The following is a 20,391-nucleotide window of genomic DNA, read 5'->3' as shown; positions in this document are numbered from 1 at the left end:
CTTTGATATCAGTGCTGGAAGGTTGTAGGGCTAAGGATGGAGAAGTGAATTCTGTCTGCTTGGATTCCTTCAGTCCCACCCCTCAGCCTCCAGCCCTCCCTGATCCTCTGCATCAGGGAGTGCTCATCCAGCACATATTGAGTTCTGTGCCAGCAGGAGGAAGAGCCTCAGCCAGCAGAGAGCTTGTACTTGGACATGTTTTCAGAGCTGCTTTGGAGGATTTCTTCTGGGACCCTTATTTGCCCCAAGCACTTAAAGAGCAATCAGAGTCTGCCAGCATATTGTGCCACAGTGAGATCTGCAGCAGCCATGGAAAGCAGAGAAGCTTCTTCTAGGAATCAAATCATAGAATCACAGAAAGGCTTAGGTGGGAAGGGTCCTCAGAGATCATGTACTGCAACCCCCCTGCCATAGGCAGGGCCACCTCTCAACTAGGCTTGGATGCTCAAGGCCTCATCAAGCCTGGCCTTGAACACCTCCAGTGAGAGGAGACATCCACAACCTCTCTGGGCAGCCCATTCCAGAGTCTCACCACCCTCAGACTGAAGAACTTCTTCCTCAGCTCCAGTCTAACCCTGCTCTCCCTCACCCTCAAACCCTTCCCCCATGGCCTGTCTCCAGACACCCTTAGGAGCAGTCCCTCTGCAGCCTTCCTATAGGTTCCCTTCAGGTATTGGAAGGCAGCTCCAAGGTCCCCCTGGAGTCTTCTTCAGGCTGAACAACTCCAGATTGCTCAGCCTGTCCTCATTGCAGAGGTGCAATTCAGGCTGTAATTCAGTCACTGCCATGCAGCTGCAGGTTTCAAGGGCAGCTGTGACCCCAGCCCAGAACACTCCATCAAGACCTGCTATTATTTGGTACCACTGAAAGGTTTGCACCACCACTAAGCAGATCTGGGCTTGGAGGAACCTTTGATGTAGCCTTCCTACAAGAGCCTCTCTGCTGTAAGGATGGTGGAACACTGGCCCAGGTTGCCCATAGAGGTTGTGGATGTCCCATCCCTGGAAGTGTTCAAGGCCAGGTTGGATGGGGCTTTGAACAATGTGGTCCAGTGGAAGGTGTCCCTGCCCAGGGCAGGAGGGGCTGGACCAGGTGCTTAAGTCCCTTCCAACCCAAACAATTCTGACTCTACGCATCCCATAGCTTGTGTCCCTTTCTAAGCCACCTGCAAGGTTTGGATTGGTTTATATAAAGACAGCACTGCCTTCAGCAGGACTTTGCAGAGTCTCACCCTCCCTTTGGGTGGCTCTGGGCTCATGCCACAGCTGTAGCTCATGGATTAGCAGCAGTAGGTACAAACCCAGCACTACAGCCTGAAGGGCCAAGGGAAGAAGAGCCAGCATAGAGCAGAAGAGGCTCTTGCCTCAGAAGTAGTCCTTTTGGTGGTGAGCAAAGCCAGCAGAGAAAGCAACCAGGGCCCATAGGGATGACAAAAGCAAGGAGGCTCCAGATCAAACCTGGTTTTACTTTGCCAGACAGAGGATTGTTTTTCACTCTGAGTTTCCAAAGCAGAGGGAGATCGATGCCTGATGCGATGCGAGATGGATGTCTGGGCTGTGCAGACACCACTGCATCGCCCTGCCTTCAGTGCTGGCCATGTATTTTGCCCACTCCTTGCTTTGCCCACATGCTTCCTAATTTATTACTTTCCCCCCCCCTGGAAAATAGAGATTTTTGCTGTCAAGAAGCCTGAGGCTCTCAGTGTATCACTGTGCACAGAGAGCATATGCTGGGAGCAAGAGACAGAGGATGGAGGGGAAGGGAGGACTTGACAACCCGGGCCCTCGGTAGGACCATCTTTGGTCATCACAGCTTCACTCTCTGCGTGCCTCAGGCTAGGCTGTCACAGGTCTCTGTGACATCCCTCCTGTCACAGGTCTCTGTGACATCCCCCCTGTCACAAATCTTGCCCAGGAGCATTTTGAAGTCCTGGCCCCTGAAGGCAGATGACCACACCGTGGATCTCGGCTTCGCCTTTCCATGCTTCAGAAAACAAATAGAAGACTTTGTCTAAAGCTCAAAGCCAGCAGCAGACAAAAGGAACCTTGTAAAAATAGTCTGGAAAAGCACTATTTTTAAGTTCCTATTTTTCAGGTGTGGGGAATCTGACCTAAATGGGGGCAGTTCCTGGGCTTTTTTATTACTAGTATTATTATTTTTTCCTGCTTGCTTTATTCTTTCCAGAGAATGAAACCATTCCTGAGCCACCACCAGCCTCCTGTGTGCTCTGAACCAACCTTGGTCACACACAGCACTGAGGAGGATAATCTGTCACCTCCTTTCTGAGTGTGATTGCTCAGAGCAGCTCCAGGAGATTGGTAAAGCAGAGCTGAAAACTGCTGCTACGAAGTGCAAACAAAGCCAATCCTCACCTGTTCCCTCACCTGCCAGACAGGACTCAGGAGTGACCAAGCAGAAAGTGTTGCTTGTAGCCAGCACCACTTCTTTGTTCCGAGTTAGTTCTGATTTGGTTTCAGGGCGGCTCAGGAGGTGTGCTGCTGGACACCTCCTCTTGCTGGAGCAGGTGTGGACCAGGAGTGTGTTATGAATCTAGATGTAGCAACGACCCCAGCTTGGAGCAAGCAAGCTCATGGTCCAAGCTGATGGACATCATCTGCTTAACATCTGCCTACTGATGTTCTGCCCTAAACTGCTCTAAGAGCTGCTCCATTGCAGACATCTCCAACCCAGGTGGGGGTTGGAAGAGACCTCTGGAGATCATCCAGTCCAACCAGGGGCACCCACAGCAGCTTGCACAGGATTGCAATGGCCAGGTGGGGCTTGGAAGCTCTCCAGAGAAGGAGACTCCACAGCTTCTCTGGGCAGCCTGCTCCAGGGGTCCAGCACCTCACACCAAAGAAGTTTTTCCTCCTGTTCAGGTGGAACCCCTCAGGATCCAGTTTGTGCCTGCTGCCCCTTGTCCTGTCCCTGGGTACCACTGACAAGGGTCTGTCCTCAGCCTCTTGACCCTATATCTCTTGCTGAGCATTGCTCAGCTCCCCTCTGGGGCTGCTCTTCTCCAGGCTCAACAGCCACAGGGCTCTCAGCCTTTCCTCCTCACAGAGGTACTCCAAGCCCCTCAGCACCTTCAGAGCCCTTTCCTCTTTGTGTTTTCCCTGCAGGAACTGGAAAAGTTGGGATCCTTGCTGAAAGAGGAGCACAGCACAGAGGCAGGATGAATCCCTGGGATGCCAGCCAGGCTAGAGCAGCTGAGGTGCCACCACCTACAAGAAACTGAGGTGCCAAATCTGGCAAGCACATCTCAGAGCAGCTGTGGAGAGAGCAACACCCAGAAGAGTCAGGGAAGGAGCTCTGTGTGTGTGTGTGTCCCCTGCATGGCAAAGCTGAAGCCAAATATTACCCCTGGTTCTGTCAGGGAGGTTGCGTGAGATCCTTTCATGTTTTAATTAGGCAGCTGTGATATTAATGACTCAAGAGTGGGACAAATGGAGAGACTAAGGCAGCAGTCAGGGTTCACATGCATTATGCAAACATCTTTTAGCAGGGAAAGTGCTGGCACTTAGCAGCTTGGGAGCTGTCTGCAGCTCCTACAGACCCAGGGGAGGAACACCCAGCCCCTTGGAGCCAAGGAGCTCTGCAGGTCTAACTGGGCTCTACAGGTCCTCAGCCTTCCTCAGATGCCATTATGGCAGGGAGTCCTGAAGCCCAGGAGCTTCCATGTGGCATCTGAAAGGCATCAAAAGGGCAATGAAGTTGCTGAAGGGTCTGGAGAACAGGTCTTGTGAGGAGCAGCTGAGGGATGGAAAAGAGGCTGAGGAGGGACCTGGCTCTCCTCAACTCCCTGAAAGGAGGCTGGAGCCAGGTGTGGGTTGGTCTCTTCTCCCAAGGAACAAGCAACAGGACAAGAGGAAACAGCCTCAAGTTGCCCTGGGGGAGATTTCAGTTGGACATGAGGAACACCTTCTTGCCCAAAAGGGTTGTAAAGGCCTGGAGCAGGCTGCCCAGGGCAGTGGTGCAGTCCCTGCCTCTGGAGGGATTGAAAGGATGTGGAGATGCCTTGCAGAGGGACATGGCTTTAGGGCTGGAGCAGGTTTGGGAAGGAAAGGTGCTGAGTTAACAGTTGAGCTTAATGACCTTAAAGGTTTCTTCCAACCAAAACAATTGTGTGATGCTGTGATCCTGTGACTGGGGAAGGAGGAGGTCTGCAAGCTTTAGCCCAGGTCAGAGATTTATTGCTAGGCTGACATTTCCTTCCAGCCTGCTTTAGCCCCGCTGGCTGGGAGTGTGTTTTTCACTTTTATAAAGCTGCAAATCATCCTTACAAGTGCAAAGCTGCTCTGACTCCCTGCCCCTGCTAGAGCTACATGGACACCCTCCCCACCCTGGAGCTCCTAACAAATCAATCCGTGTGGACTGATGTACAACTCCTGCAGGCCCTGGGCTGGTGCAGTCACAGCCAAGTTTAGGGCCAGGGGAGTTGAGGTGCTGGAGAACAAAAGACATCCTGCATGCAAAATAGAGAACAGCAGGGATGGGTTCCCAGCAAGGCTTTCAGCACCTTGTTATGAGCCTCTGTGAACATTCCCCACCTGGCCAAGGGAGTCCACCAAATCCTCCTCTAAAAAAGCATCAGAGAACCCCAGCATGGTGGGGAGTGGAAGGCACCTCTGGAGATCATCCACTCCAAGCCCCCTGCTAAAGCAGGGCACCCCCAGCAGCTTGCCCAGCAGCACAATGGCCAGGGGGAGTTAGAAGCTCTCCACAGAAAGGGACTCCACAACCTCTCTGGGCAGCCTGCTCCAGGCCTCCAGCACCCTCACACCAAAGAATTTTCTCCTCCCATTCAGATGGAACCTTCTGGGCTCCAGTTTGTGCCTGCTGCCCCTTGCCCAGTCCCTGGGCACCACTGAGCAGAGTCTGGCCCCAGCCTCTTGCCTCCCAGCCTCTCTTGCTGAGCATTGCTCAGATCCCCTCTGGGGCTGCTCTTCTCCCTTGTTGCCTTTGCTCCTCACAGAGATTCTCCAAGCCCCTCAGTATCTTTGTAACCTCCACTGGACCCTCTCCAGTAGTCTTCTGTCTCTCTTGAACTGGGGAGCCCAGAACTAGACCCAGGCCAACAGATGTGGCTTCACTATAGCAAATTAGAGGTGCAGAAGATCCTCCCTTGACCTGCACCCTAGGAGAGCATTTGCCTTCTCAGCCATGAGGGCACATTGCTGGTTCATGGTAGATCAAAAGCTGACCCTTGCCTTGACTTGCCCCCATGCTAACAGCAACCTTCAAGGAGCTCAGATGCCTTGACCACATCCAAGCTGGGGTGCACAGCTGCAGGGAGCATGGGGGAGATACCCAAGCCAGCAGGCAAGGGTGGCTTGGGGATAAGAAGGATAAAAAGAAAGCTGCACATCTAGTGGGAAAAAAAGAATGAAATATTAAAGAGTTTAGCAGCAGCTTAAGACTGAGGGTTTTGCAGCCCTAACACAGGGAGAAATTAAGCTCTGAACACAGGAGGTTATAAAGTGCTTAGAGTAACCCACAGGTAGATGTGAGGAGCTCAGCAAAGGAGTCAGGAGAGCATCTCTCCAGAGCTGGGGCCAAGGGACCAGAGCAGTGAGCTGTCCTTGGACTAGGTGGGCTCATGATACCTGCCACAGTGCATTAACCATGCAGCAGGACATAAAGCTGCCCAAGGACATCTCTCCAGCAGCTGGGCAAAGCTGTGTTGCAGCTCCTGGATGCTTCCATCTTTGTGTGTGCTGATGTAGGATGATAGCCACCATAAGGTTGTCTGTGCTGCTGGCAGAGCTGGAAGCAATCCTGAGCTGCAGCCAGGTTAAGGGGAGGGATGGAAATCACTCCTGCCTGCATCCAGAGCACCCAACCAGGTTGGTTTAGAACATGCAGCAAGTCTGGCATGGTCAGGAGTATCTCAGCCACCTAAGGTGTGAATCAGCACCCACACAGCAGGTCTTGCATGTCCCATAAGCCTCTGAGGGTGCTGCAAAAGTGCAGTGAACATCATAGAATCAATGAGGTTGGAAAAGACCTCAGAGATCATGAAGTCCAACCAACCACCCAACACCTCATGACTGACTAAACCATGGCTTCAAGTGCCACATCTGAGCCTTTTTGAACACCCCCAGGGACAGTGACTCCACCACATTGTTCTGTTCAGGAGTTCAGTGCAGTGCTCCTGGCACAGGGCAGAGTTAAACCACTTCAGCCAAGCCAAGACCATGTCACCCCCACAGGCATGAAAGGACCATGTCACCTCGTGTGACCTCACCCCCTGCTCCTGGTTTTGTAGCTTGCAAAATGCCTGTGAGGTGGGAAAGCATTCACCAGCAAAGCCACAGTCTGGGAGGTGCTGCTGGACAGCACTGTGGAGTCAAGGCCAGGTTCAACATTTGGGTGCCCACCACAGGGTGAGTGGCACCACCCTGCACGTGGCAAGTCAGCCAGGAGTGATGCTCTGCAGCTCCTCGCAGCTGGGAAGAGACATCAGCCGGAGGGGTCTGCTGATTCCTGAGCTCAGCAAGTACTGACTTCTGCCCTTGCTTGGAAAAGAGCCCTTCCTCTGTCACCCAGAGAAAGAGAGTGGTGCAAGGAGACAAAATGGTCCCCAGGCTGGTCACCCCATGTCCTGCCCTGCTGCTGGGTAATCCCATCAGGGAGACAGATTTGCCTGAGCAGGCTTGGCTGTGCTCACACACGTCATGTTCTCCCCGGGGTGATCTTCCCGGCCTGGCAGGGTCTGCCTTACGTCTCTGGCTTTGCTACAAACGTGGAGTTAATCCATTTTTGGCGAGGAAGCCTGAGAATTTATGTCCATGGAGCATGAGGAGATGAAAAGGCAGCGTACAACATAACATCTGAAGTGCTCTATTGAATTACCATCAGATGAATCCAAACGACTCTAACGACGCAATTCGCCTTGTGCCCATGAAAAGGGATGACAGTCCCGAGGGAGGCTTCAGAGCCCTAGTCCCTGGCTGTGTTCCCATCCCACTCTGGCTCCTTGGATGGAGAGCATCATTCTCCAGTCACCTATGCCCTGCCCAAACCCCAGGATCTATACCCCATCAACTCCAGCTCTTGGGATCAAAGCCCTTCAGACAGCGTGTGTGGTCTCGTGTGGTCCTCACAGGTTCCGTGCGGTGTGAGAGCTCACCGGGATGAGTCACACAACCCCCCCCCCCAAACCACATTCCTACCCAAAGTAGCATGAGCCTTGGGCTCTTACCTGCTCTGCCTCAGAGTAGGGGTTGTTCAGGACCACGGGCACGGTGCTCTTCCCCCACAGGTCGCCAGGGATGCGGTCGTTCTCCATCTGAGCCGGTAGGGCTTTCTGGGGCTTGTTTTCCCCTTCCTTGAAACTGAAGGGTTAAAAACCGTTTGGGTCAGTAGGAGGCTGGAGGGCTGGGACCATGAGGCCAGGAGGGCTGGAAGGGCTGGAGCTGGGATCACGGGGCCAAATCCTAGGGCAAAAACTCCAAGCCCTGCTCCAGCTGCTTCCTGCAGGAGCAGCAACTTGCCCATCGCCCTGCGAGGGGGAAGGAAACGCTCTGCCTGGGCCAAGGCGATGAATCACTGCAGCGAGGCCAACCCAAACACAATGGAAACCTCACTGCCTGGCTGAGCACAGTGCCTGCAAACAACAGGAAGCCCCTGCCCCGACACTAGCTGTGGGGGGCTCACGCGCCAGCCCCCCAAAACCCAAGCCGGAGCCCCGCGAGAGCGAGCGGGCAGCCGAGGAAAGCAGATGCGCATGCACGTGCTCCCAGCTGCAGCACCTCCCAGCCAAAGCAGCCAGGTTTGCAGAGCAGCTTGGTGTTTATGAGTGGAGGAGAGGGAAATCAACCCAAGGAAAAATAGGTGGCTCCCAGGAGGGAGAGCCAGCTCGCTCTGCTCTTCCTGACCTTTAGAGCTGCTGCAAATGCCAGTGAGCGTAAGTGATTCGACTCAAGCAAACTGATGGATTGCTTCCACGGAGCTGGGAACGTTGGTCAGGCTGGAGAATTGAGAGTGTCCCCAGTGCCTCCCAGTAAGACTGGTGTAACTCATGGCACACACAGTCTACAGCATGTTTTTTGCCTGGGGAAAGGTACCGCAGGCTGCTGGGGAGAGGCTGCGAAATGCCATCCGAGCAGGTGATGGAAAGCCTCTGCCGCCTGAGCCCTCGCCGAGGAGGAAAACAAATGGGGTTTGGAGACGTGCTCTTCAGAGCAAGCAGGCTGTGCCATCCACAGCAAAGGAACCAGCCACCCTGGTGAGAGGGAGCTCTGTGGGTTGGGCTGCACAGGAGCCCAGGAGCAGCACAGCCCTTTGCTCAACAGACCGTCGAGGTAAAGTGTTCTGGCAACTGTTTTGCTCCTGCTCTCAGCTCCTTAAAGTCTTTCAGAGGCCCACTAAGGACACCAAGGGACCTTCCCATCACAGGTTCACAGATTGCACTGAGTTGGAAAGCACCTTCAAAGGCCACCTTGTCCAATCCCCTCTGCACTCAGCAGGGACAGCTCCAACTAGAGCAGGCTGCACTGGGACACCTCAAGGCTGATCTTGAACGTCTCCAGCAACAGGGCCTCACCTACATCCCTGGGCAACCTGTTCCAGTGTCTCACCAGCCTCATTGTGCAGAACTTCCTCCTGATGTCCAACCTAAATCTCCCCTGCTCCATTGCCCCTCGTCCTATCACTCAACAGCTCCTCCCCAGCCTTCCTGTAGGTGCCCTTCAGATACTGAAATGCTGCTATTAACACCAGCAGGCTTTGGGCACTGACCAAACCAGGACACTTGGACTCAGGACATAATGCACACCAACATGTTGCTCCTGGCACCATCATGGGAAGACAGGAACATACAGCTAAGCTCAGTCTCATAACCCTCCTTGCCCCCCAGCTCCTATCTGTAGGCACAGCTCAAGGAAAGTATTTGCCTCAGAGATAATCTCCCTGTGCTCTCAGTTTTCCATGACTTTTCTGCCTTTCCAGAGTAAAATTCCACTGCCAAAAGATTACACTAAGCTCCTGGACACCTTCCAAACGTTGCTTCAGGATGAAAGTGGCTGGTTTGGTGCAAGCAAGGAGGTGCAGGTAGGTGCCAGGGGAGCAGTTTTCACAGGGTTCTCTGTGTGGCACCCATCCCAGGAAAAGAAAACTTCTGTGACTTGGCTCTTGCAAAGGGTTTCAAACAGACAAAGCAGAATCCCCACCCCCTGCACAGCCACAGCCCAAGACAATAGGTCCCAGCTCTCTCCTACATGGTGGTGGCACTGCAGGAACCACACAGGTCCTGGAGCTGGGGATGATCACGACCCATACAGCACCCACTCTGCCCTCCATCAGCCCATCCAAAGGGGAAGTGCAAAGTCTCAGCCAACCTCCAGCTACAGAATTCCCAGCAATGAGGCAGAGGATTAGGAAGATGTAAATTCAGCAGGTCTGGCTCACTGTAAGCCATGGGCAGCTATTTAAGCCTCCTGGGGAACACTCATCCCCTGCTATCTTTCCCTGAGCCCCAGCACACCAGAGAGAGTGGAGGCAAGTCAAGACAGAGCCACTGAGTACACAAAATGATGAGCAGACACAAGCCACCTCTTGTAGATGCTGAGCCCCAAGGTGCTGGGGCTCATCACCTGGCCTAAAATCAAGGCACAAGGACTAAATCCACAGGGAAAGGGAAGAAATCCCTTGGCTTAACGGTGCCTGGGATGTAGCAGAGAGACCCTGCCTTCCAGGGGACCATGGTGCTGTGCCAGGGACACAGACTGTGTCAGCACACAGACAGGAGAGGCTTGGGCAAGCAGAGCTCAGAGTGCCAGACATGCCACAGGCACCTCTGAAATGACACTGGCCATACACTTCAGGCACCTGGCACCACCTGGGGTTTCATCACAGAATCAATAAGGTTGGAAAAGACCTCAGAGATCATCAAGTCCAACCTGTCACCCAGCACCACCTGACAACTAAACCATGGCTCCAAGTGCCACATCCAAGCCTCTTTTGAGCACCTGCAGGGATGGAGACTCCACCACCTCCCTGGGCAGCACATTCCAATGGCCAATCTCTCTTGCTGGGAAGAACTTTCTCCTCACCTCCAGCCTAAACCTCCCTTGGCACAGCTTGAAACTGTGTCCTCCTGTTCTGGTGCTGCTTGCCTGGGAGAAGAGACCAACCCCCACCTGGCTACAACCTCCCTTCAGGTAGTTGTAGACAGCAAGAAGGTCTCCCCTGAACCTCCTCTGCTCCAGGCTAAACAACCCCAGCTCCCTCAGGCTCTCCTCACAGGGCTGTGCTCCAGACCCCTGCCCAGCTTTGTTGCCCTTCTCTGGACATGTTCAAGTGTCTCAATGTCCTTCTTAAACTGAGAGGCCCAGAACTGGACACAGTAAGGTGTTTGCAAGCCCAACTAAACAGGCATCGGCAGCATGAAGGAACCTCAGAGAGGAATCCATCAACTCTTGTGAGAGCCATCCAGAGCATTGCATTCAGTCCTGGTGTCCCCAGCACAAGAAGGACCTGGAACTGCTGGAGCAGGTCCAGAGGAGGCCATGAAGAGGGCTGGAGAACCTCCCCTATGGGGACAAGGCTGAGAGAGTTGGGGCAGTTCAGCCTGGAGAAGAGAAGGCTCCAGAGAGAACTTAGAGCAGCCTTCCAGTACCTGAAGGGGGCTACAAGACCACTGTAGAGGGCCTTCTGGCAAGGGCTTGTAGTGACAGGATGAGGGGCAATGGATTGAAGCTTGAGGAGGGCAGATTGAGACTGGAGAGTAGGAAGAAATCCTTTCCAGTGAGGGTGGGGAGACACTGGAACAGGTTGCCCAGGGAGGTTGTGGGAACCTCATCCCTGGAAGTGTTGAAAGCCAGGCTGGATGAGACCTTGAGCAACCTGGGCTGGTGGAAGATGTCCCTGCCCAGGGCAGGGAGCTTGGAACTAGAGGATCTTCAACATCCCTTCCAACCTAAACCATTCTGTGAATCCTATGAACAGGTCCTCCTGACTCACTCTCAGACCCAACCTGGGCACTCTCAGCATTGAGCAGGATTTTTCCAGTCACCACTTTGTGTCTTTAAGGCACTGGGAGCACCACTGGGGTCCCTGACTCTTTGGTTCTGTGACTCTCTGATGCTATGCAATGCTCCACATCCCTCTGCACGTTAGCAGCTGGGGCACCACCAGGCTGCCTGTTGCTCTCCTTGAGGGACTGATAGCTGTGTGGTGTTGCCCTCACCCTTAGTCAATCATAGCTGCCACAGAGCCTTTAGAGCAGTCTCAGGGCTGTATCCCTGCCCTGTGCCCCCTGGCAGGGCTGTGGGTGCCTGTCCTGCTCTGAGCCAGTGCAGACCTCGCCCGGATGAGGCTGCCCAGAAGTATCCGGCTCTGTCTTTTGGAGAGCAACAGGGAGAGAAAAGCCCTTTCAGAGCAGCCACAGCCTCACCCCAGAAGGGGAGGGGGTGAAAAGAAAATGAACAAAAATCAGTTGCTTCATTTTACAAACATTTCCTGCCTGCTTCTTGAAAGCTCCTTGTTTGTGATCTCAGGCAGGGACAGGGCCTTCGGGGCCAGTGATTTTCCTCTCTTGACTTGGCTTCCCCCAGCCCCCAGCAGAGACTTGGGGTGACCTGCCAGGTTCCCAGGAGGATGCCACTCACACACTCAAGGAGTCTGGCAGGATGGCCAAACCACCGTGCCCGAGCTCAGCATCCAGGTAATGCTCCCAGAATCTGTTTACCCACACCCAGAGCCGGTCCCAGGCGTTCCCAGTGGGTGATGGGGGAAGGTGAATTTCCCTTAAGGGGTGTCTTGAGGCAAGCAAGTTCCAGTAGCTGCTGTGGGAGCAGCCCCTTCTGCAGGTATGCCAGGGAGAGGGAGCTGGAGCATCAGCCCACAGCAAGATGCCTTTAGAGATGCCTTTGGTGAGACACTGGAACAGGTTGCCCTGGGAGGTCGTGGGTAGCCCTTGCCTGGAGGTGTTCAAGGCCAGGTTAGGTGAGACCTTGAGCAGCCTGGTCTAGTGGGAGGTGTCCCAGCCCATGGCAGGGCATTTGGGACGAGATGATCTTCATGGTCCCTCCCAGCCTAAACCATTCTATGAACAAGTCCTCCTGACTCACTGCCAGACCCAGCCTGGGCACTTTAGGGCATTGAAGAGGATTTTTTGAATCACCATTTTGTGTCTTGGAGGCACTGGGAGCAACCCTGGGCTCTGTCTTCAGAGGCACTTGCTTGGCTGAACTCTCCCAAGCCAGATCCACCATCCAGAGATCCCTCTCTGACCTGGTCCTGCCGCCACGTTTATTAACCACCCTCAGCTCTCAGATGCAGAGCAGGGTTTTGGGAAGGGACCTCATGCTTTATTCTGCAAGCCAAAGCTGTCACTTAAAAAAAGCAAGAGGAATCCTGCCCTCCCCCACTGGTGCAAAGGCAGAGCTTCAGATTCTGCCTCACCTCGGGAAGAGCATCTGGCTGCTTGGAGAAATGAGAGGCACCACTGTTTTCTTTTGACTAATCTGATGATGTGGCAGTGCTTGGAGTGATGAAGCAGAAGGGAAGTTGCTGAGACAGCCCTTTGAGAAATTTCTCCAAAGCTTGTCCAAAAAAGCAAGATGAAAGAAAAGAAGGGGGGGAAAAAAAAATCAGTATGAGGAAAGGGAAAGTTTGTCACTTCCCTGCTTTGAATGTGCCTGGCAGAAGGACCTCTCAAACAGAGATGAGAGCTACCACAGGCTGCTGCAGTCCCCAGAGGCCAAGATGGGTGGACCAAGAAGTGTGCTGGTGTCCACATTTCATGGGTTTACAGAACAGCTTGAGTTGGAAGGGCCCTCAAAGATCATCCAGCTCCAAGCTCCCTGCCATGGGCAGGGACATCTTCCACCAGCCCAGGTTGCTCAAGGCCTCATCCAGCCTGGCCTTGAGCACCTCCAGGGATGAGGTGTCCCAAGCCTCCCTGGGCAACCTGTTCCAGTGTCTCCCCACCCTCACTGGAAAGAATTTCTTCCTACTCTCCAGTCTCAATCTGCCCTCCTCAAGCTTCAATCCATTGTTCCTTGACCTGTCACTCCCAGCCCTTGTCAAAAGTCCCTCCCCAGCTCTGCTGTAGCCCCCTTTAAAGTACTGGAAGGCTGCTCTGAAGTCTCCCTGGAGCCTTCTCTTCTCCAGGCTGAACAGCCTCAACTGTCTCAGCCTGTCCTCACAGCAGAGGTGCTCCAGCCCTCTGATCTTCTTTGTGGCCCTCCTCTGGTCCACATCCTTCTTGTGTTGGGGACTTTGAGGACTGCTGAGAGCAGAGCAGAGGGGCAGAATCCCCTCCCTTGATCTGCTGGCCATGCCTGTTTTGATGCAGTCCAGTCCATCCAGAGATGAGCTCTCTGGAGAGGCAGCAAGGCCAGCATGCCTGGAGCAGGCAACTGCAGAGCTGCCAGAGCAAGAAGCCACTAAATGAAACAGGGGAACTGGAACTGCACTGAGGGATCAAAGCCTCACCAACAAGCATGCAGCATGGCTTGAAGAAGGTCTTGCACCCTCAGAAGGTCAGAAGGCTGTGCCCAGTGCTGGGACTAGGGGATAATGAACCAAGCAAGCTGCATGGAGCAGCTCTGGAGAGATGCCCATGAAATATGAGGTCTGAAAATGCTGTTTGATAGGCACTGACAGATAAGCCCCTGGCAACAGACCCAAGTGATCCTAAGGTCCCATGCAAGCTGCAGACAGCATCCCACACACCCTGGAACCACCACACTCACCCCTTCCCAGCCATGTTTAAAGACCACCTGGAGGATCCCAGCCTCAGCACCTTCTCTGGAGGCCAAATGTGGTTCAGGACCACGAGGAGAGCACAGGCTCCTGCGTGGGTCGCGGGTTGCCTGCAGGGCCCACGGACACGGAGCCGTCGCACAGGTGGGCGAAGGGGCTTTGGAGACCAGCCCAAGAGGGTTCCATGGAGGGGGGAGAAGATATTTGGGTGGCATGTGCTGTTTGTGGGCACAAAATATCTCTCTGGGTTAGTCTGATGTAGTCAAAGGAAGAAGAATTGGCTGAGAGAGAAGAGGAGGGTTACTCACTGCCAGAGCTTCCTACTTGCCCGTGTGCCTGCTGGCAACAAGATGATGGGTTCAGGGAACCTTTTCATTTCAGAGGGTTTTAAAGTTTCTTGTCCAAGTAGAGAATAATGAAGACATCAGAAATGCAAATGAAATGTTTTGAGCAACACAAAGGAGATTTTGGCGGCGGCAAAAGGAGGTGGGAGGAAGAGAATTTTTTCTCCCCTTCAAGAACTGCGAAATTATGGGGTTTGTTCCAAGGCAGGATTGAGCCTGAAACCTTGAAACCCTTCCTCAACAGAATTCCTGCTCTCAACACCCTTCTCAGGGTTGCTGGTGCTGCTGTTTGGACTGGAACTGCCACGTTTCCATCATGCTGCTCCTGTTATGGAACAGACCCGAGAAGGAAAATACGTAGTGGCACCTCGGAGAAGGGAGGGAGGGAGGGAGAGGGCTGGGAGATGGGACATGGCAATCTCCCTAGAGCTCAGGGGCAAAAGCAGAGCCAGGTTAGCTGGCAGGGAGCGAATCAAACTCTATTTCTGTTTCCTAGCCCACGGAGAGCCTCGTGGCAGAAATGCCAGCTCTCATCATACCTTGTGCCCCACTCCCATGCTCTGTTTCATGATTGACTTCACCACAGATGGCTTGAGCCAAGGAGCAGACATTGCTCCAGCCCTTGGATCATCTTTGTGGGCTCCTCTGGACTCACTCCAACAGCTCTGTGTCCTTCTCATGATGGGGACATCAGAACTGGGGGCAGTATTTGAGGTGGGGTCTCAGAGACAGAGTCAAGGGCAAAATCCCCTCTCCTGCCCTGCTGCCCACACTCCTCTTGCTGCAGCCCAGCACACTGCTGCCTTCTGGGCTGCATGAGGGCACTGCTGGCTCATGAGGAGCTTCTCCTCAATCAAGACCCTTAAGGCTTCCTCAGGGCTGCTCTTAACCCACTCTGCACCCAACCTGGATTTGTGCCTGGGCTTGGCCCTACCCAGATGCAGGACCTTACACTGTGACTTGTTGAACCTCATGCAGTTTGCACTGGCACACTTCTCAAGCCTGTCAGGATCCTTCTGGATGCTATCCCTACCCTCAGGCAAGTGGAGCACACCACACAGCTTGGTGCCATCAGCAAACCTGCTGAGGGTGCACTCAATGCCAGTGACTGTGCCACTGACAAAGATGCACTGGTCCCAGAACAGACCCCTGAGGAGCTCCTCTTGTCACTGGTCTCCACCTGGACATCACAGCTCTTTGAGTGGTCACAGCCCACCACATGGGCATGCACCAGGGGCACGGAGCACTGTACAACCGGAAATCAGCAGGGAGCCAAAGCCAGGGCACTGCAGAGATCATTTCCCCAGGGAGTGCAGGCCATGGGTTCAGGGGATGGAAAATTCCCCCCCCCCCCCCCCCAATGCACAACTTTACAGCTTCCAATTTTCCCCAGAAATATCATTAGAGATGTGGGCTGGGAGCCCAAAGCATCAGGTGCAACTTGAATCACTTTTGGCAAAGCCCACCTTGAACAAGAGGCGTTTGGCTGCTGGAGAATAACCTCAAACTCCAACCATCCCTTTCAGCCCTGGGAGAGCTCTCACAGCTCTGTGAGCTGGCCTGGCTTTGACAAAGCTCTGTCAAGGTCAGCACCAGGCAAAGATGGAGAAAGAACAGAATTGAGCCCAAACCCAACATCTCCAGCTGGTGAAGTGGTCCAGGCTGTAGGTGCCGAGCTCAACGCTGAGCGAGGTGTTGCCTCCATGGGGTGTCAAGGTAGAGCTCTGTTCCTGTGCCAGGTAACACCAGCTCTGCTTGCTTCCCTCCAGCCTGGAGAAGTCACAGCCTACAGCACAAGACCTGCAACCACTTGATAAATCCTGGCTTCATTTTGGGGGCATTTCTTTGGCATTGACCAACAGCCTCCCCAGCTCTCCACTCCCCACCACTCCCTGACCTGTCTGCACTTCTCCTGTGGACCAAGAAAGCCTTCATTGTAGAAGACCTTTGCAATGCCCTGGCTCTGTCTGAGACCAAGCCAAGGAGATGAATCATCTCCAGCCCATCACAGGAGCGGGAGGAGAGGCAGCTGAGGAGTGCCCTTTACCCTGCCCAGCAGCTCTCCACAAGCTCTCTCTGCAGTTTATCTCCTTCCCCTCTTCTCAGGTCTCCTTGTCTAGACAGGGTCCAACAGCTAGAGCAAAGCTGCAGCTTTTCATCAAGCAGGCTGAAGATTAAATTTTGACTGAGAAGTGGATTTTCAGTCCCAAGACACAGAGATCACAGATTAATTTGTTTTAAGGGTATTGAAAACGAAAGTGAGTGGAGTTCTGGTGAAGTACCCTCTTGCTTAATGTTTTTGCTGGCTTGAGGTCCTTCAGTTAAGTGAATTTAAAGTGTTTCAGTTTAATTTCTCTGAGTAGAAGGCACTCTCAAAGAAAAGGAAAAAAAGGACATAAAAAAGCATTTTTCATCCAGCCCCCCCAGCTGGAGAAGAATTTCCTTGGAGACCCTGTGGCTGGTAGGCTGGGGACAGTAGGGAACAAGGTTTTAATGATGTGGCTGAGCCTTGTATCACTGCTTGGGGTTGTGTCCTCTGAGGTTCACCAGACTGTGACCCCCCCTCAGCTCCACCACAGCAGCCTTGGTGCAAACAGAGGGACAAAGGGGATTTTAAATCACATTTTGCTGGACCTCTTCAAGGTCTCAGTTCTTTGGATGCTTAAACACAGGGATGGATTGGTACTAGAGATGCAGCCTGGGCAGGTGGCCCTCAACCTTCCTGGGACAGTGCTGGGCTCGAGGGTTTTCTGAAAGCAGCCAAATGTGATGAGCTGTGGGGGCAGGATGAGGAGGGATGCCCCCAGAGCGAGCACCCTGCCCCACCGCTCTCCCCCAGCCCTCCGCCACTTGCTGCCAGCACCAAGCTGAGCAGGTTATTTTCTCTCTGCCTCAGGGTGATCATCCTAATGGGCTTTGGGGAGCCGTGTCCTCCACGGAAAAGATGCAGCATTTGGGAGAGCAGCAACAACAACACGAAAACAAAACAAACAGGAGATGGAAAACACAGGGCGTGGGTGTGGGGCTGTGCTGGGAGCGATTAGGAGCTCAGCCCGGGCTCTGCACCCACCTCAGGAGCAACACTCCTCCACAGCTCTACCTTTCCTCTCTTGTTTCTGTTAAATAACAGGACTACATTTACACACACACACACACACTCTACCTTTCCACAGCTCTACCTTTCCTCTCTTGTTTCTGATAAATAACAGGACTACATTTCCACACACACTCTGCCTTTCCACAGCTCTACTTTTCCTCTCTTGTTGTTTCTGATCAATAACAGGACTACATTCCCTCCCCTCTCTCTTCCCCACTCCCCCCACCTTGTTAAGGTAGCAATGGGAGCTGGAATTACAAATCCCTCTGCCACTGAATCAGCTTCAGCAAACCTCACCCCAAAAAAGCTCCCCCGCAGCTTTTAGAGCGGTCGATCGCGGAGGGAGCCACAACCTGCTGCGGCACTCAGTGCTGCTAAAAGGTGCTTGAGGGCCTGGGGAGAGGTACCAGGAAAAGGCAACCCATCATTGCTGATAAATAGCCAGGAGATGAGTGAGCTGGGACCACAATAAGTAAATAAATGGCAACCAACAACAATTTTTGGAAAGCAGGGAGGGCTGGAGGGAGCTGCTTTGGTGTCAGAGTGATGGTCTACATGGTGAGATATGCACACAGCCCCTGGCAGGAGCAGGCAGCAAGGGATTCATAGGTTCACAGAATTGTTTGGGTTGGAAGGGACCTCAAAGGTCTTCCAACCCCCTTGCCATAGGCAGGGATACCTCCCATTAGACCAAGTGGATCCAGCTTCATCCAGCCTGGCCTTAAGCACTGCCAAGGAGGGAGCATCCACAACCTGCCTGGGCAAACTGTTCCAGTGTCTCACCAGCCTCACTGGAAAGAATTCCTTCCTAATCTCCAGTCTCAATCTGCCCTCCTCATTGCCCCTCATCCTGTCACCACAAGCCCTTGTAAAGAGTCACTTCTCTGCTTCCTCCCACATGATGGGACTTCACCCTCCTCAAGAGGCCATGGGACAAGCATCCACATGTCCCCACCTTTGTTACACATGCATACACATATTGAAATGATTAGCTTGGTCTAGAAAGAGCAGAGGGGACACACAGGCAGCTCCTCTGATGCCTTTCAACACAGCATGGCCATGCATGAGCTCCACACAGGAAACATCTCCCCCCCCTTACTCCCTAGGTGTAGAAAACAGGAGCACCCAAGGCAGGTCCCACTGCCCTTGCACAACAGTCCCCTGGGCTTCACCTGGAGCTGAACTGGGGCTTCCCTCTCCCCTCCCCAAGTCAACCTCAAAATCCAAACCCACAAAACATTCTAAAACCTCTTTCTCCATCCTCTGCTGCCCTGCCCTTCCTTCTCCCTCTCCAGCAGTTAATCAATAGCATGTTTCAAGCAGCAGAGCAAGGACAGACAACACCATGAGCCTTATCTGGCAGGTAGGGAAACTAAGGCACGGGATTTGGGTTAAATGTCAAAGAAATGAGATGAAGAACATGGGAGAGAAGCAATCCCAGCCTGTGATCCACCCCACCACACAGCTCAGCTTTCCACAAGACTTTACTTTGTCTCCCCCAGTTCCCCACACTTCCACCTTCCTCCCTTCCTTCCACCACCTCCTCCCAAGTTCTCATTACTTCCCTCTTGCCCTCACCACCTGCTTCCCCTTCTTCTTTGCATCCCCTCCTTCCATCCCCATCCCACCAGGGCAGAAGGCAGCTGTGTCTGCAGAGCTGCTCCCCAGCACCTGAAGCAGCCTCTCTGGGCAGCCAAGCCCAGCACACGTCACCAGAAGTTAAAAAGAATAAATTAAATGTATTTAGGGACCTACCAGTCCACCTGGACTTCTATATCTCTTGTCTCTACCTTGGAGGGTGCATCTCCATCGCTGTCCTTACTGCTGCTCTTCAGGAGATCCAGGACGGGCTCGATTTCTTTGAGCAGTTCATTGTCTTCCACACCACCGTTGAGGCAAGGGCGACCACTGGCACCCTCCTTGCCCTTCCCAGCGTCCTGCCCTTTGCTGCCAGTAACGACACCGTTGATGTGCACCATGGGCTCCACCTCCCTCCTGATCTCTCTTGCCCACAGCGAGCCCATGGTGCGGTCGGCCGCCGCCGCCGGCTGCTCTTTGCCCTGCGGGCTTGGGTTGGACAAGTCCACGGCCTTGGGAGCCGGGCAGAGGGGTCTGGTGACACGGATGGTTCTGGGGGTCCCGTCCCCCGTGAAAGTGGTCTCCAGGTGAGTGGTGAAGCCCTCGGGGCCCCGCAGGATGAGGACCACGTACGTCTCGGAGGCGATGCTTCTCAGTATCTCCAGCGCGGCCTCATAGCTCATGTCCACCAGGGGCCTGCCATTGACGGCTAAAATGATGTCCCCAGCCTGGATGAGGCCACTCTGCTCCGCAGCCCCTCCCCGGATCAGGTCTGAGATGATGACGGGCGGCTTGCTGACACGCTCCTTCACCAGGAAGCCGAGGCCGCCCACCTTGCGCTTGAAGAGCCTCACCGAGATGACGTTGGGCTGGATCTGCTGCACACTGAACACATTCTCTTCCATGGCAGCCCCCCCCCCCCACCTCTTACAGCCTGCAGACCAGGACCTCGACACTCTCTGAGCGCAGATTCGCTCTCTGAGACGCTCCTCCGCGCCGGGACGAGGAAGGGACAACTCTGGCTTTGAACAATTGACCTCACTGCAAAGCTGCTCCGGGCTTGGGCTGCAGGCTGGCTTCCTGCAGCATGCTCACTGCCACCTCTCTCCGACACGCAGCCCGGGGAAGGAGGCTGTATCACCGCTGGAAGGCAAGGCCAGGGGCAGGGCAGGCAGGGCTGGGCATCACGGAGCTGAGCAGGGGCACCATGCCAGCTTCCAGTCAGGCTCTGCTCCTGCGCTGGGCAGAGGTGGGGAGGCAGCCCGCTGGCTTCACCGGCATCCCTGCAAACGGTCCCCCAGCTTCTTTATCTAGGGAGAAAAAGAGAAAAAGAAAAAGAACAAACAAACAAAACCACCAAAGGAGGAAGCAAAGTGAGGCAGGGCAGCGTAAGTGGCGGCGCGGCACGGGGCTCGGCACGCCACCCACACCTTGTCCCCACAGATGTCACCCCTCGGGCTGCGTTTGGGAGCCAGGCTGCAGCCTCCCATCGCTCTGGGCTTTGTGTTCTCCAGCTCCCCCCCTGCAAAAACCGGCACCATCTGTTCAGCGGGGGCCGGGAACGCGCTAGGGGGAGCGAGGGAGCCCTGGGAGGGGGCTTCTGGGCAGCCTCGCTCGGATCCCCCCCGCTTGGCCCGTGGGGTGCAAGCACAAATCCTG

The 20,391-nt window shown here is 54.2% G+C and overlaps 1 protein-coding gene across 1 annotated transcript in view; it reads right to left on the bottom strand.

The window, feature by feature from the left end:
* NOS1 (nitric oxide synthase 1) overlaps positions 1–19,694 on the bottom strand; it is a 53,392-nt gene extending 33,698 nt beyond the window's left edge. Inside the window, exons 1-2 of the mRNA XM_054173198.1 lie at positions 18,910–19,694; positions 7,205–7,337 (exon numbers count right to left, since the gene is read on the bottom strand). Coding sequence (XP_054029173.1) covers positions 7,205–7,337; positions 18,910–19,637 — 861 coding nt within the window. The 5' untranslated portion in view covers positions 19,638–19,694. The remainder of the gene's footprint in view (positions 1–7,204; positions 7,338–18,909) is intronic.
* Positions 19,695–20,391: the final 697 nt, after the last annotated feature.

The sequence above is a fragment of the Dryobates pubescens genome, chromosome 25 (assembly GCF_014839835.1).
Source record: "Dryobates pubescens isolate bDryPub1 chromosome 25, bDryPub1.pri, whole genome shotgun sequence".
Classification (NCBI taxonomy): Eukaryota; Metazoa; Chordata; class Aves; order Piciformes; family Picidae; genus Dryobates; species Dryobates pubescens.
This window is presented reverse-complemented; position numbering and strand designations above follow the sequence as displayed.